The sequence below is a fragment of the Dendropsophus ebraccatus genome, unplaced genomic scaffold (assembly GCF_027789765.1).
Source record: "Dendropsophus ebraccatus isolate aDenEbr1 unplaced genomic scaffold, aDenEbr1.pat pat_scaffold_734_ctg1, whole genome shotgun sequence".
In the NCBI taxonomy this organism is placed as follows: Eukaryota; Metazoa; Chordata; class Amphibia; order Anura; family Hylidae; genus Dendropsophus; species Dendropsophus ebraccatus.
The window spans coordinates 1-16158 of NW_027210333.1; the positions used below are offsets into that span (position 1 = coordinate 1).

Genomic DNA, 16158 nt, shown 5'->3' on the forward strand with positions numbered 1-16158 from the left:
TGTGTTCTGTTTCAGATACAACGCACATACTTTCACACATTGCTATTTTGAAATTTTTTGCTACATTTTTCACGCATTGTCCCTGAATTATCTATGACAATGGCGGCCATAGTCCTGTTATAGGAGCACATACAGTCTTAGAGCCTATGACAACAATCTCTCAGCAATTACAGCCCTGGGATGGGTCTAATGATACTCAATAAGCAGAACTGTAGCTGTAAGAAGAGATGATGGAGGAAAGTGCTCGACACAAGTGCTGCATACCTCCGAGACTCTTAATAGCCTCTCCATAGCGCTGTTTGCAAACACAAGGACGCTTAATATCTCATGTTGGCATCTTAGATTTAAAGTTTTAACTCCTTAAACACGTTAAATTTCCAAATACATTTTAGCTTTTCTTTACATATAAAGCAAACATTTTATTGGCTCTTTATAGAAGTCCTCTACCCAACAATGAAGAGTAAAGAGTCCATGTGCGAGATCCGCAGCTCCGAAAACAAAAAGAACTCAAGACCTCTCGATCATCGCTAATATCGATAAATATCCATATACACAATAACTCTGACTATTACAATACCTGGTTCGCAATTTTTCTCGTCGTCTCCCGTTTTACAGTCCTCGTGTCCGTCACATTTCACTTGGCGGGAATGCACTGGCCGGTGGCGCACTGGAACTGGTCTTTGGAGCAGCCGGTCTCGCAGTTTCTCTGCCCAAACAGAAATATATGGAAGCTGTTTCATTAAGTAAGAAAAATAGTAAACTGAGAAAAGCCGAAGCCGGTCTAGAAGGGTTGCACTATGAAGCGGAGGTGTCAAAAAGTTGATCTGCAATGTTGAAGTTTTTCGTGATTGCTGCGCGCTGTAGTTGAAAGCTCAGTCATGCCAAACAGCAGATCTGCTCAATGGAAACCCATACTAGAATATAAAGCACCCAAAGTATGACCCCCCCACCCCAACACTATAAAAGTCAGGTGTGTTCTGTCTCTGTGGTGCAGACACACTATGATACGATAATCGGCCAAATCAGGTCAAATCGCCAGATTCCACTCTGTGTAATAAAGACAACAATCATTGGCTCATCGCTTCTTTTGGTCCTGCCTACACTTTCCAGATCAGCAGCAAATCCCCATATAAAGCCTCTCCTGCTCTGGACAGTTTGTGACATGGACAGAGGTGGCAGCAGAGAGCACTGTGTCAGACTGAAAAGAATATACCACTTCCTGCAGGGCATACAGCAGCTGGTAAGTATGGGAAGACTTGGGATTTTTAAATAGAAGTTAATTACAAATCTATATAACTTTCTGAAACCAGTTGATTAGAAAGAAGGCTTTTGCCAGAGTACCCCTTTAACTGTAAAGCAGAGAACATTAAATAGTATCACCATGCCCCAATAACAAAGCTTTGTTTACTCAAATGGAAAATAAGGGATTTTTTTTTTCCTCCTAGGTGCAAGGAAAATATGAACCCAGCTCAGGGCAATGCTTTATTTGCAATGAAATGAGAGGAAGGAATTGAAGTGCCATGTTTCAATCTCTGCAATCTAGTTCACCGTCCTCTGGAGCCTTTTTAGAGGAACGGATTTGAATCTGCCGTAGACTCTGAATAATATTCTAAGCTGCAAAAAAGTTCCATGGAATTTACATAAAAAGATATAGAATTCTAGAAATTGAAGATTAAAGTGTCTCTGTAGTTTACATTTTTTTTTGCAAAAATCAACAGTACGGGCGATTTTAAGAAAGTTGATTGTAATTGGGTTCATTAGTTGAAAAATGCATTTTTATCATGAAAAACCAGTTTGAAGCTCTCCCCCCTGTCTTTATGGTTCTCTTATGGAGAGTGGAGGGGTGGAGGGAGATGAGGCACCGAAATAGGACAACAGAGAGTTAATTTACAGCTAAATCACCGGGCTATCTCCTCTGAAGTAAGCACCTCTTTGACCTCTGAATACCAGCTTTCACACAGGTCCTGCTGTGTAATCCTTTGTTCTCTACTCTCTGCTGGTGACTAATCTCCCTCCTCCCCCCTCCCCCTTCCATAGGTTAGAAAGGGCTCGACTGATGTAAAAGAGTTGAGATTTCCTGATAATGAGCAGTAAATGAGAGAAAGGAGGGGGGCGGGGGACCTGGGGAAAGTCTCTCTCAATGCAGATAAAGGTATATTTGTCTAATAAACCCAATTTTTTTATGCTAGAATAAGATCATGTCTCTGAGGACACTTTAACGATGGTGATATGGTACACTCTGTTTGATCAAATAGTTTGCTAAGATCCTCATTTTTAAATATCTATAGAGCAGGTTTTAATAGTGTGTACACCGGGGTGGAGTATATATGTGAAGCACTTGCACCTCTAGGTTGCTGTTGCACTTTCAGCGTCATCCATCTATCCATGTCCTATCTATCTATCTATCTATCTATCTATCTATCTATCTATCTATCTATCTATCTATCTCCTACCTATCTATCTATCTATCTCCTATCTATCTATCTATCTATCTATCTATCTATCTATCTATCTATCTATCTCCTATCTATCTATCTATCTATCTATCTGTCTCCTATCTATCTATCTATCTATCTATCTATCTATATATCTCCTATCTATCTCTCATCTATCTATCTATCTATCTATCTATCTATCTCCTATCTATCTATCTATCTATATCTCTCTCCTATCTCCTATCTATCTCCTATCTATCTATCTATCTATCTATCTATCTATCTATCTATCTCCTATCTGTCTATCTATCTATCTCCTATCTATCTATCTATCTATCTATCTATCTATCTATCTATCTATCTATCTCCTATCTATCTATCTATCTATCTATCTATCTATCTATCTATCTATCTCCTATCTATCTAATCTATCTATCTATCTATCTATCTATCTATCTATCTATCTTAGCTTTCTCCATCTTGTCTACACAATTCTTATTTAATCTCCCACAATGCATTAAGGAACCGACTATACTGCAGACTTGTCTTTCTGTAGGAATGGGGAACAAAATACAATGTCATTTAATGGGGCAAAGCGGAGAGAATTATTTACATGCAATTATTTGCAACGTACTGTGTGGATTGCATTGGCTGAATGCTGGGAAGAATAGTGGACTACTCCTTTAACGGTACAAACCTCACTGCGGATTTGAAGTTAAATGTAAAGTAAACAGCACAAACCTCGTCCTAATGATGATGATATGTGAAGGCCGGCTCTTATACAGAAGGTTTCTACACCTTCAGGCACCTTTAATACTTCATAAGTCTGCTGGATGAGTATTAGCTCGGCTGACAGCTATTTCTCCTCACTCCCCATGTACACCCATACTGACCATTAAAGTGCCCAGTCACATTAGAAGAACATGGGGTAATGCCCTGCCAGCGGAGCCTGGTAACACCTGGTGTTCCTCTTCTTAAAGCCTGCCGTGCATGTGTATGTGGGTCAAGAAGAAGGACTGGTGGCAGAGCTGTCTTAGATTGTATTATTACCCAAAGATATAAAATAAATATAATAAGGAGGCATAATAATGCTGGTTGCAGGTGGTTGTAAAGTGTCCACAATACTGGTGCACTTCTGTGAATGGGCTATCTCTAGTATAGCAGCTGACTTGCTTAAAGGTGTTATCCAGTTCAGAAAGTTATATAGATTGTAATTTACTTCTATTTAAAAATCTCAAGCCTTCCCATACTTATTAGCTTCTGTATGTCCTGCAGGAAATTGTGTTTCTTTCAGTCCGACACAGTGCTCTCTGCTGCCACCTCTGTCCATGTCAGGAACTGTCCAGAGCAGCAGCAAATCCCCATAGAAAACCTCTCCTGCTCTGGACAGTTCCTGACATGGACAGAGGTGGCAGCAGAGAGCACTGTGTCAGACAGGAAAGAATACACCACTTCCTGCAGGACATACAGCAGCTGATAAGTATGGAGATTTTTAAATAGAAGAAAATAAAAAAATGATATACAGTAACTTCTAGAAACCAGTTAATTTGAAAGGAAAATTCCCCTGGATAACCTCTTTAATTTGAACATAGCTGTAATACCAGGCATATCCAAGGGTGGGCACTGTTCTGAAAACATATAGCCTTGTCCTTTCTAACCATATAGAATCTCTTAAAAGACAAATTCAGCTCTGCCATATATGCAGCTTTTTGGATTTATCATGTACCAGTAAAATGTACCACAATGATATAGTATGTGAGGTTTACCTCATCTGTTCCATCCGCACAGTCATATTCTCCATCACACCAGAACCTGGCCGAAATACAGTCACCATTGCCACAGAGAAACTCCTTCCAATGCACACGTCTGAGGTTCTGCAAGAGTAATATCACCTTTATAAACGTGTGAGGACACCAATATATTATTATATATCATTATAGCTGGAAGGAAATGCATCAATAACACAAAACACAAGAGGAGTCATTGTTACCAGAGCATCCTGTCTCATTATACTTATATAGAAAACTATATAGAAAGATAAATGGGCTTCTAGCTGCATGATAGTAAGGGTTTTCTGGGAAAGAAAAAAAATCTGGGGGCAGAAAGGTATTTATAAAATGAATACCTTCCAGTACTTATTCAGCTGCTGTTTGTCCTGCAGGAAGGGTTGTATCCTTTCCAGTGTGACACACTTCTCTCTGCTTCCACCTCTGTCCATGTCAGGAACTTTCCAGAGCAAGAGAGTTTTTTTTTTTATAGGAACAGTTCTTGACATGGACAGAGGTGGCAGCAGAGAGCACTGTGTAAGACTGAAAAGAATGCAACAACTTCCTTCAGGACATGCAGCAGCTGATATATAGCAGTCATTTACAAATGTGTATAATCTGCCACCAGTTGATATAAATACTTTTTATTCCCCCTTCTGGAGCACCCTTTAATAATAACATTTGAATCGCAACTTGAGAATTTAGTGCAAATTTCTTATGTGTCCTAAAATCCCAAACCCCGGAGTGCTTACTTTATACATCTAACCATTTGTGCCCTTATTTAATGTAATGTGGGCTTGTTAGATGTATGGCTTCTATATATCTCAGATTGGAGTGCATTCATTCTATATATTCTCAGTTATTCAGCTGCTGTGTAATATAGGAGACAGGGAAATAATTATAATAGTTTGATGTGGTGTTATTTATGCCTTTCTAAAAAGGTCATATACAAGACAAATAACAGCCGTTCTCTGCAGGAATCACATTATCCCCCGACTGTCAATACTGGAATTTTATTCCCGAGAATCAACATGTAATTATCAAAGGAGCTGAGAGCAATCAAACAGAAAGGCAGCCATCGAAAAAAAAGCCTCTAATGTTGGGGTTATTGCTTTTCTTCGCCGTCAAATAACAGTTCGGTATAATAAAGCTCGTGAAACGAATCCCTGCAGGCAAATGAGTAACGCAAATATATAAATAGCAACTCTGACCTAAGCCAAATTTTTTATGGCATCAGACAACTGGATCAGAGAATCTACAAGTCAATGGGGGGGGGGGGGGGGAGGTATTTTCCATCAAGTGGACGGCCAGTTGAGTCTGTGTTACTTATATGGGGAAGAGATGGTACCCGGATGTATTATGGGAAAAAGACAAGATGGCGGGGGCAGTGTAATGGGCAATGTTCTGCTGGAAACCTTGTGCCTTGGCATCATGTGGATGCTACACACCAAGCACCCCCAACTGCCTAATGGCAGCGGCACACCCAAAATGGCAGCAGGATAATGCCCCGGGGGCCACAGTGCTGACATGGTTCAAAGAGGGACATGACAAAGAGATCACGTGGTGACTTGGCCTCTAGATTCTTCAGATCTCAATCCCATTGATTATCTGTGAGATGTGGTGGAGAAACAAGTCCCATCCATGGAGGCCGCACCTCACTCCGCACAGGACCTAAAGGATCTGCTGCTGACATCTTAGATTGAGATACCATCGGACACATTTAGAGGTCTTAAATAATTTTTGCTTTGATGGATCAAGGCTATTTTGGTATTGAGGGACATTTATTGTTATGGCTATGTAGAGGTACTGTATGTAGAAAGGATAACACAAAGAGAACCGATAAGTTTTATGCCTCATGCACATGACCATATTATAGCATAGAATATCATTGGCTGTCAGCCGCACATCTCCCTGTGTAACAGATGATGTGCAGCTGACGGCCACATGGTCAATCCAGGGATCTTTGTGCAGTCCTGCTGGTCTGTCGCCTGAACCATGAAAAGCTTTGTAAGCAAGTGTTGATCTACATGATCTTGTTCAATTATTGAGCACGTTGGCCCATGTAATAGGTCCATTAGCCTCCAAACAGGATGAAATTCATGAGCTACAGTCAATGCACCAAAGTTATGGTGCATTGATTGTATATGTTCACATCTGAATTAGCTGTGGCACAGGTCAGCATAATAGCAGAGCAATATGCCAACATATACAATGAACCCGAACATGATCCACTAGTGACTACATTTGGTATATACTGGTATTTTGTAGTATTCAAAAGCATGACTGATGGAAGTCCAAAAGCTGATCAGCACAATGAGGAGACCATCTTTACTGGGATTGGTTGGGCTCTTCCACAACCAGCAGAACAAACATCATGTTCTGTGAAAACTCTGTCCAATTTTGTTTACGGACCTTTACCTTTTCCGAATACATGTCTTAACGGAACACCCCTATATTAAGCCCTATAACTACTTTAGCATTCCTAGCTCTTAATACACTTACTGCAGGAGTCTTCATCTGAGTTATCGCCGCAGTCATTCTGCCCATCACATCGCCAGTGATCGGGAATACAGTTCTTGTTTTTGCACTGGTACTCATGCGGGCTGCAAGTCTTCTTATCTGTAATTAAATGGAAAATTCAAGTAAATCATAATGATAAAAAATAATCATGAATAATAATAAAAAAAATCTTGCGTGAAGCCATAGTTACTGCAAGTTGCAACCTTAACTGCAGACACTGTTGCAATGTTCACATTTGTGATCCTACTAGTGATGTGCTAAAATGTAAAGTTCAGTGTACATAGAAGGGGGCGGTATTGGGGGTGGATTTTGAAGTATAATATCAGTGAAGAGCAGTAATTACTATAAAATGTATGGCAGTATTGAGCACATAGGGGGATATTAATGAAGTCCGGCGTTTTTTACCCCGGGCTTACAAATGTCCCCGCAGCTCCAGAGCTCAGGGGATTTATATAAAGGCACACTGCCTCTACATAAATCCTGTGTGCTGGCGTAGGTTTCAGTATAATTTTTCCGCCGGAAAGATGATAAATACGGCGCATGCAGAGGTTGCGCCCCCTATTCGTGCTGCCACACCCCCTGTAACGCCCCCTCTCCACCCCACTGGCGAAGGTGGCCCAGATGGGGCTGATGTCCCCCATACTCTTCAGACATGTATTGTCTGAAGGAAATCAAGTAAACTAACTTAGAGTACCTATCCCGTTGGAAACACAGTCCAATCTGCAGACAGCATGTTCAAGAGCAGGAGGAGCTGAGCTGGTTGATATGCAGGTTTATAGAAAACGATTCAGTATAATTTCTCATTTATTTCTTTAAGCCTTTACTTATTCTATACCTAGGAGTCCAGTGGGTGGTTTTATTATGTAAGAAGTTACTGAATAGGGCCGCTGTTAGGACTCGGACCACACGTTCGGCTCCTGGTGTAATAACCACTCTGGCCAGTTGCTAGAGGCGCAACGAGGGCATACATAGCAGTCAGAATGCTTTTCATGTTTTGCTCTTCTCTGCTATTCCTTGTTGTAGCAGTGGCAAGTATTCTCTCCCTGGCTGACCAGCATAAGGTGTAGTGTGTTCACTGATTGTTGACTGACAGCTGACTCACCAGTCAGCGGTTGGTATCTGGGCAGGACCTGAAACCTCAGCACCAATCACTCCTGGGGCTAGGACTCCAGGCTCCATAAGTATCCTCACTTGTCTCATGTTTCTTGCCTGCGATAGTGCCTAGTTCACCCTAGAGTTACTTGACTTAGCATTTTGTCTGTATTTGATTCCTGGTCACCTGACTTCTGCTGTTGACCCTTTGACTACCCCTTTGGACATGATTTTGTACTTCGCTGCTCGATTGGTTTTTGACTTGGACTTCTGACTCTCCCTTCATTGTGTTGTGTTGCACTTAAGTGAGATCAGGGACTGCCGTCCAGTTGTCCATTGTTATTTAGAGCATCTGAGGCAAGTTGGCAGGGACAGCGGGCATGTGCCAGCTTCAGGGCTCACCTCTCCTTGTGTTTTCCTGTCCCAATCCTAACAGCCGCTTACTGGGCTTCTAAGCTCAGATTAACTGTATTAGTAATTGTACTGAATTATTTTACACCAAATATATAGATCAATCTGCTCAGCTCATATTGCTCTAAAACATGGTGCCTGAGAGTGGACTCCCTTTTAATGAAACAGGTTCCCTTTAAATTAACCTTACCAAATAGCACTAGCCAACGGGAGCATCTTTCATTCCCTGATAGAGGGCTAACCATAGGAACCCAGAATAATAATTAAGGTCTATGTTACAACTGGAAATGGTCTTGGATATGTTCTGTTAAATGGGTGGGTGGACGAGTGGTCACTCATTCATTTTATTAGTAAATCTAAAGTACTCCAGTTCTAAGTATACTCTGTGAGACTTGACATTCCTGTTCTGGACAGGGTCAGAAAAACTCTTCTGAAGTCTTGAGTTTTCTTAATCAGTAAAGGATGACTATTTTCGGTTATCCTGGAACTGATGGAAACCAATGGCCAACCTGTCATCCAGTTTTCAATCATTTCCTCGGAAATACTTTCAGGAACTGATAGATTTTTACCATTTACCTTCTTGAATAAAATAATTTACTTTGAACATAAAACCGAAGAGTCTTTGTTTGTTCTCTAATTACCACCGTATTTTCATTTATTGGTTATGGCCGTTGATGGGCTTAATGAGTTGGACATGGCCTCCGCGCGGATGCTGAAAGCGATTCATCTAAGTAATTAACAGCAAATCGCTGAGCGCTCCCTGTAATAGGAATGAAATGTACACAACACATATTCGGGAATTTATTGTACAACCACCCGGATAAATGTGTGTTTGTTTTTCTGGAATCTACTCGGGCTGCGTGTTGTCTTATAGTTTATGATGTTCATTAAATGAGGAGCCACTAACTCTGGATATTAGAGAGTTCTTCTGGTTGGTAAATAATTTTTGCAAAGTAAGAAAAAAAAATCTCAGAGAATGAAATACCGAGCTCTTATAGACTCAGAAGCCAGCAGAGTATTACAAAACCTCTTACTATAATAACATTGTTTTTATTTATTTATTTACTATTTTATGTTTGTAAATATTTTGAAAATAATGATATTAAGTAAAGCAGAATTGTAAAGCTTCTCTCTACGACTCTATGTCATAACAATATGAATAGGAGAGGGGTCCCTGCTGATCCTAAGGGAGGACGGGCAGATTAGTGTACTGAGGGATAAAGGACCATCCCCAGTGCGCCAAATAAGTAATAAATTTAAACCATACATGTTAACCGCTCATGACTGCACAGTTTAGGGCTCATTTGGAGTTGGGGATTGTGAATGGTTAGACTTCTTTTTTTAAAGATCCCCAAGGATGTGCTTCTACATAGGTATTCAGAATGTGTTCCCAATTTGGTGGAAACCACATGCCCATTTTTCCCAGTACAGCCTTGGAAACTTCACGCGGCTATTAAGGAAGAAACAGGGTGTGGTTTCCATCATGGTTTGAAGGTTACCTGTCTTTAAGCTTTCTCACATGGTTGGCATTCACTTGCTCCTGACACCTGAAGTTCGGGTGATTATGGATATGACTATGCTGTGTCAGTTCCATGCACAAACCCTATTCTGAACCAAAAGGGCTTGTGCACAGATCTTGTTGCCTTTGCTCCTTAGTTCAGTACTGCTCAGCCTTGGCTAGGGTTCTCCTGCTGTTTATGTCAGGGTTAGTTCTGGTACACTATGGTTTTTGTTGGAATATTTTTAGGGACAGTGAGGATCGGTGTAGTCTGGTGCTAGGGTCTTTGTTTCGGGAAAGATCTAAGGGAAAGATTCAGGGAAAGCTTGTTAGGGCCTTACTACACCCACAGGTTTATCTGACAGATTCTTGAAGCCAAGGCCAGGAATAAATTTGAAAAGAGGAGCAGTGATGAGCGAACACGTTAGTAAATGTTCGTATGTTCATACAAACATGGCGCTAATGCATGCCTATGCATAATTTACGCAACTGCGTGACTTCTACTGTATGTTTATTATTTGTTCGTGAATGTTTGGTGAACACAAACTGATCACCATGTTCGTGTTCGGGATCGGAACAGAACATCGGGATGTTCGCTCATCACTAAAGAGGAGAAACCTCAGTCTTTCCTTTATGAACTATTCTCTGTTTATAGTCTGTTCCCGGTTTTGGCTTCAATGATCTGTCAGATAAATCTATGTGTGTAATAGGGCCTTTAGGTTGAGTTTCTGATCATTATTGATCTGCTTTCATTCCCAACCTTCATCTTTATCATTTGCCATTATCTGTCCCCCATTACCACAGTTTGGCTTCTGTCTTCAGTCAGCTCCTATTCTTCTTATTCATTACCTGCTTGCATTGATACATGCTTCCATGTACAGTACTTGTTCTTGTTACTGTCTGGCTGGTACACAGTTCATCCCAATTGTAATTCCTAAAGGTTTATAAATACCGAGGACCACCATTAGGAAGAGGGAATAGTGACCCGTCTAGTGCCCAGTGCTTCTGTCTTTTGACCATCCAATGTCACCATATCCCATCTACTGTATATAAGCCTCATGAACATAAGTAGCCACTAGTATAATTCTTATTTAGCTGCATATTATCTCCTCCAACACCTGGAAGTGTATGGCGACTCTACATGGATGTGTTTACTGCAGTGGAATAAGGGTATAATTCACTAATTTGTCTTTGTGCTGTTCACGTATGACGACTACATTACTGTAACTGTAATGAACAATGTTCCGATGATACAACTTAGCATCTAATTACCCTGTATATAAATAAATACACATGTAAAGCCCATGTAGAGCGTTGTGATCCGTGCGGAGAAGAAATGTGCCTCAGGCTGCGCACTTAACGCTAATTGAGGGAATCGTGATCATCTTCCGCCACAATTGTTCTTTTGATGCTGCAGGTATCAATATCTGATTCGTTTTCCTCCATTAGTAAGATATGGAAGTGACAAGAGATTACATTTGTCTTCGATATAATGGGATACAAAGGTTAATTTACTGCGCAGCTCTTAATTACCAGCTCGGACCTTTGACTCTCTTCTAATTGTGGAGCGAGAAGATGCATTCAGCAAAAGTAATGAATTACACTTACCGGGGATTTTTTTTCACAGTAGGTAGCTAATTGCTTTAACCAGTTTCACAAAGTGCAGAAAACTAGTCGCTGCTGAGCCTGGAATAGCGGCTTACAGAGACGGATAGACAATGCATATTTATAAGGCTAGGCACCCAATCTTTGATCAACCTGTTCCTAGTCTCTGTATTAGTTGCAGGAAGTCTCTAGATTACGGGGCACTATCGGGTTATCAGCCACTTATATAACGTCTAAGCAATTTGTAGGCGGGTTGCCGGAAAATGCAAATTATCAATTCCAGAAAGTAAAATCTGCATAAAATAATCAAAAAAGCAAAAGACTGATAGGTTGACTAAATTACATGCTCATTTGATCAGTGACAGTAATATAAATCCCAGCTATATGCTCCTAGCTCATCCCTGTATACAGGCATTCTTGTATTGTGTTCTAAATAGACAGAAGGGAAAAAGACGCTGTTGTCTTATCTCAAGGATTAGGCAGGTAAAATCCAACATGCCTGATCTTTTTATTCCCCAAAATATACAATCAGAGAGTCAACTGGTCATGCCAAATGGGTGGGTTCAGACAGCACTTATCTAATGTTTATGGCTAACTTAAAGGGGAAATATCAGCAGGTTACACGTTTTAGTGAAATATCATTATCATATTCCATATGCAAATAAGGCAGTTTGGTGCACTGGGGATGGGACTCCTACCCAAGTGCACAAATCTGCCCCACCAGCCCGCCCCTTCTAATCAATATCAGGCAGCTCTGACACTCAAGACTGCAGAGCTCATGACCTAATGAATATTCATTCTGACAGAATGGTTTCCATGGCGGATTGGTGCACTGAGGACAGTGGTCTTGCCCCAATAATGGGATGAGGATTAGCATGATTACGGTCAGGGGGAGAGTATTAGGCATTCATGCCCTCAATGTAAAATATTCAAAACCCTGTTTAATCATGTCTATCACCTAAAATAAATTTTTATTATTAAAGTAGAAGTCCCATGAAAGGGAAAAAAACTGCAGGGAGGCTGGTGGGGGTAGGAAAATAATAAAGACCTGAACTCACCCGTCCTCGTGCCATAAATGTGCCGCGCTTGGGTCCGGTTTTCAGCAGCCGGCTGTCAGCTTCAGCTGGAAACCAGGTATGTCACATACCCAGCTTCACCAGTTGAAACATCACAGCCTGGCTGAACGATCGTCCACCTGGCCACTCAGTGACTGGGACAGTGTCCCAGTCTACTCACTGATTGGCTGGGTGGAGAATCACTCAGCTGGGGTTGTGACATTGCAGCTAACAGAGCTGCAAGTCACTGGCTGATGATAATAATAATAATAATAATAAACAGAAGGGGGAACAAGTTTAGGGAATGTTATAAGCGAGCCTGAAGAGATGAGACTTCAGGGCACGCTTGAAACTGTGAGTGTTGGGAAAGAGCCTGAGGTCTTTGGGTAGGGAGTTCCAGAGAACTGGTGCAGCACTAGAGAAGTCTTGGAGGCGGGAATGAGAGGTTCTGATTATCGAAGATGTAAGTGTAAGATCATTAGCAGAGCGTAGAGCATGGATAGGATGATAGGTGGAGATGAGGGAGGAGATGTATGGAGGGGCAGAGTTGTGGAGAACTTTATGGGTGAGGGTGAGGAGTTTAAAGTGAATTCTGGACTTAATGGGTAACCAGTGCAGTGACTGGCACAGAGGGGAGACGTCAGTGTAACGGCTGGAGAGGAAGATTAGTCTGGCTGCTGCGTTAAGGATAGACTGGAGAGGGGAGAGCTTAGAGAAAGGAAAACCGAATAGCAGGGAGTTACAATAGTCAAGTCGGGAATGAATCAGGGCGACAGTCAGAGTCAGAGTGGTGTCAGTGGTGAGAAATGGGCAGATTCTGGAGATGTTTTTAAGATGTAGATGACAGGAGTGTGCAAGGGCTTGGATATAGGGAGTGAAGGATAGATTAGAGTCTAGCATAACCCCCAGATATCAAGCTTGATGCTCAGGAGTTATGCTAGTACCACAGACTGAGAGGGAGATGTCAGGTTTGGGTTGGTGAGGGCGGGAATACAAGAAGTTTAGTTTTAGAAAGGTTGAGTTTTAGAAATAGAGAGGTCACAGTGTTAGAGAGAGCGGATAGACAGTCAAGTATTTTGCAGGGGGGATGTCATGGGAAGAAGTATATAGCTGGGTGTCATCAGCATAAAGATGGTATTGAAGACCAAATCTGCTGATGGTCTGTCTGATGGGGGCTGTATAGAGGGAGAAGAAGAGGGAACCCAGACCCAAGCTGAAATGAACGGGACCCAGGACCAGCACATCAGAGGCACAGGGACAGATCAGTTCAGTTCCTTATTATTTTCCTGCCCCCACCAGCCTGCCTGCAGTTTTTGTCCTTCCATGGAACTTCTCCTTTAAAGTTATGTTCACACCCATGTGAATATTAAATGAATTATCAGACAAATTATAAACATGTATCTCAGAAATAGGAGGGTGCTATCGGCTTAGCACTTGTCTCACCATCTTTCTGCTCTCCCAGTCTAACTGCAGGAGACGGGCTCTATTAACTTATTATTTAATCCACCTTCTACATCGAAATAGAGAGACCAGTGATTCGGGAAGACAAACAGTAAGCCCTATGAGCTCTCCTGGCTCATTCTAGTAATTTGTAGGATCTGAACAACCGGACCACAATCTACCATTATTTGGCCAACTTGTTTGGTAAGTTTAACCAATTTCTAATGTGATTGCATAGTGTTGCTCACTTTTTATTACACCACTTTTCACCACAGCCTAAAAAATGAACAATACTACAAAAATATTAATTAACGTGTCCCGCAGTTTGACACAACTGAAAACTGAGAAGGGGCTGAGCGCGGAATCAAAGGCTTTATAGACAAAGGGTCCTTGTCTGCCGTTCATGTACCCGCAAGACACATGCTCGATGGTTGATGCTCACCACAGTTGGCTTCATCGGATCCATCCGCACAGTCGGCATCTTCATCACACACCCAGAGTTTAGATATACAATGCTTTGTAGTTTTACATTGGAAGTGGTCAGGGGAGCAGCTGTTTTCAGCTACAGGGGGGAAAAATAGAGAAAGTTGAATTCATCCATTTTAATAACTGAACATTTTAATATAGAACAGATATTCCGGAGATTCGTATGCAGCGAGTGTTAAGGTAAAAAATTCCATTAAGCATACACTGAAATATGGATTGTTCTCACTGTATATCTCGAGTAGGTGGGAAAACTCGGCAGCTTTACATGTATCTGGGTAAGATTAGGACTTTAAATAATTTATAGATTTCCTTTCTAGTGTGTAGGCTTATGCGAGGATTGTAATAAATTGAAGCAAGCTTAGAAAGGGTTTAAGGCAAACCTTGTGCCTACATACGGTGGAGGAGGACGTTTGGAGGACTGAATCTTTCTGGATAGCAACTTATGCTTTCCGTCTTTTCTAGTCCAACTATATGTGAATAAAAATAGGTTTGTTTCTTTTTGTTACTTAAAATCTCTAGTATATAAAAAGATTGGTGTTGTTTAAGCATGCTCGGTTGGGTGCTAAGTTGAGCTCGATGTTTGAACCAAACACCTTGTCAATTGATGGCATACTGCCAGAGTTCTAATCTGTCTTGCAGTAATGTATTGCTTTTTTTCATTCTAATTTTTGTATGTTTCATTTACATGTCTCTTCAAGGGATGAAACATGCAAAAATTAGAATGAAATAGGTGGAGTAGGCACCCTTCACTTTGCCAATCAGGGGGCACTCTAGTTATCTGTCTACTATATTACTATATAACATCTAGCTAATCTAACTAGCCATATTTAAAGGTATCCACATAAAAAGGAATAAACACCTAACACTACCACCAAATGCAGGGGAGGTCTCTACCCGGTATATGAAGAGTTAATAGTTCAGGAAGCAATCTTGGTGCTCAGCGGCATAAGACATATACACATAATACACATAAATCTATATAGAAAGGGAAAAAAGCGACGATAAACTCAATGGTCTATAGTATCTTCTTGTTTATTCAATATTCATACTGAAACAGAATGATCAGTTTGCAGTTTGTGAAGCTTGGTTTGTTCACATCTAGTAGTGGACATCATCTTTATAGCCTAGTTATATAGATGCAGTCTAAGGACTGTCAAGGGGGATGTTCACTATGAACCTGAGCCCTGTTGAGGACTAAGCAACGATGGCATACCTTCATGGTTGCAGTCTATGGATTATTAGGGGATGGCGCCCATTACAGCATAAATCTGAGCATCCTTTTGATTGTGGTTGTGACCATCACCTTGACTACCTAGATACCTATCAGCCAGGGGCGGATTAACTTTACCATAGGCCCCAAGCTGTTCACCAAGCCTGGGCCCCCCACCCCACTGAAACTATGGCAGCACTAGCATGGTGTTCATAGTACAGGATAGATAATGTCATGATGCCCTGATTTGTCCAAAGTTGTGGTAAAAAAGCATACATTTTTTTGCAAATCATGGCAGAACTGAAGCCAGGAGACAATACTCCACTGAAGTCTTTTTGGGTGGCCATGGGCCCCCCAGGAGCTCAGGGCTCCGGGCTACCACCCGAAACTGACCTATTATAATCCAGTCTATAGATTGTCAAGGAGGTGGTCATGATGAACTTGACCACATGCCCTGCTGAGGACTAAGCAAAGGTGACCACTGACTTGATAGTCTACCTACAGTATATAGTTGCAGTCTATGGATTGTCAAGAGGGTGAACACTGGTAACTAGAGATGAGTGAATTTTCAGTAGGAATGAATCGCTTTGTTCCTATCTGCATTCTGCATATCAGGCTGTGTGCTTTGAAGTCTGCTCCG

At 41.4% G+C, this 16158-nt stretch overlaps 1 protein-coding gene across 1 annotated transcript in view; it reads right to left on the reverse strand.

The window, feature by feature from the left end:
- Window positions 1–577: 577 nt before the first annotated feature.
- The window catches only part of LOC138779380 (low-density lipoprotein receptor-related protein 1B-like), a gene marked incomplete at both ends in the record, with an annotated part of 74214 nt that continues 58633 nt past the window's right edge, over window positions 578–16158 (reverse strand). Inside the window, 3 exons of the mRNA XM_069956592.1 lie at window positions 578–706; window positions 6704–6820; window positions 14265–14384. Coding sequence (XP_069812693.1) covers window positions 578–706; window positions 6704–6820; window positions 14265–14384 — 366 coding nt within the window. The remainder of the gene's footprint in view (window positions 707–6703; window positions 6821–14264; window positions 14385–16158) is intronic.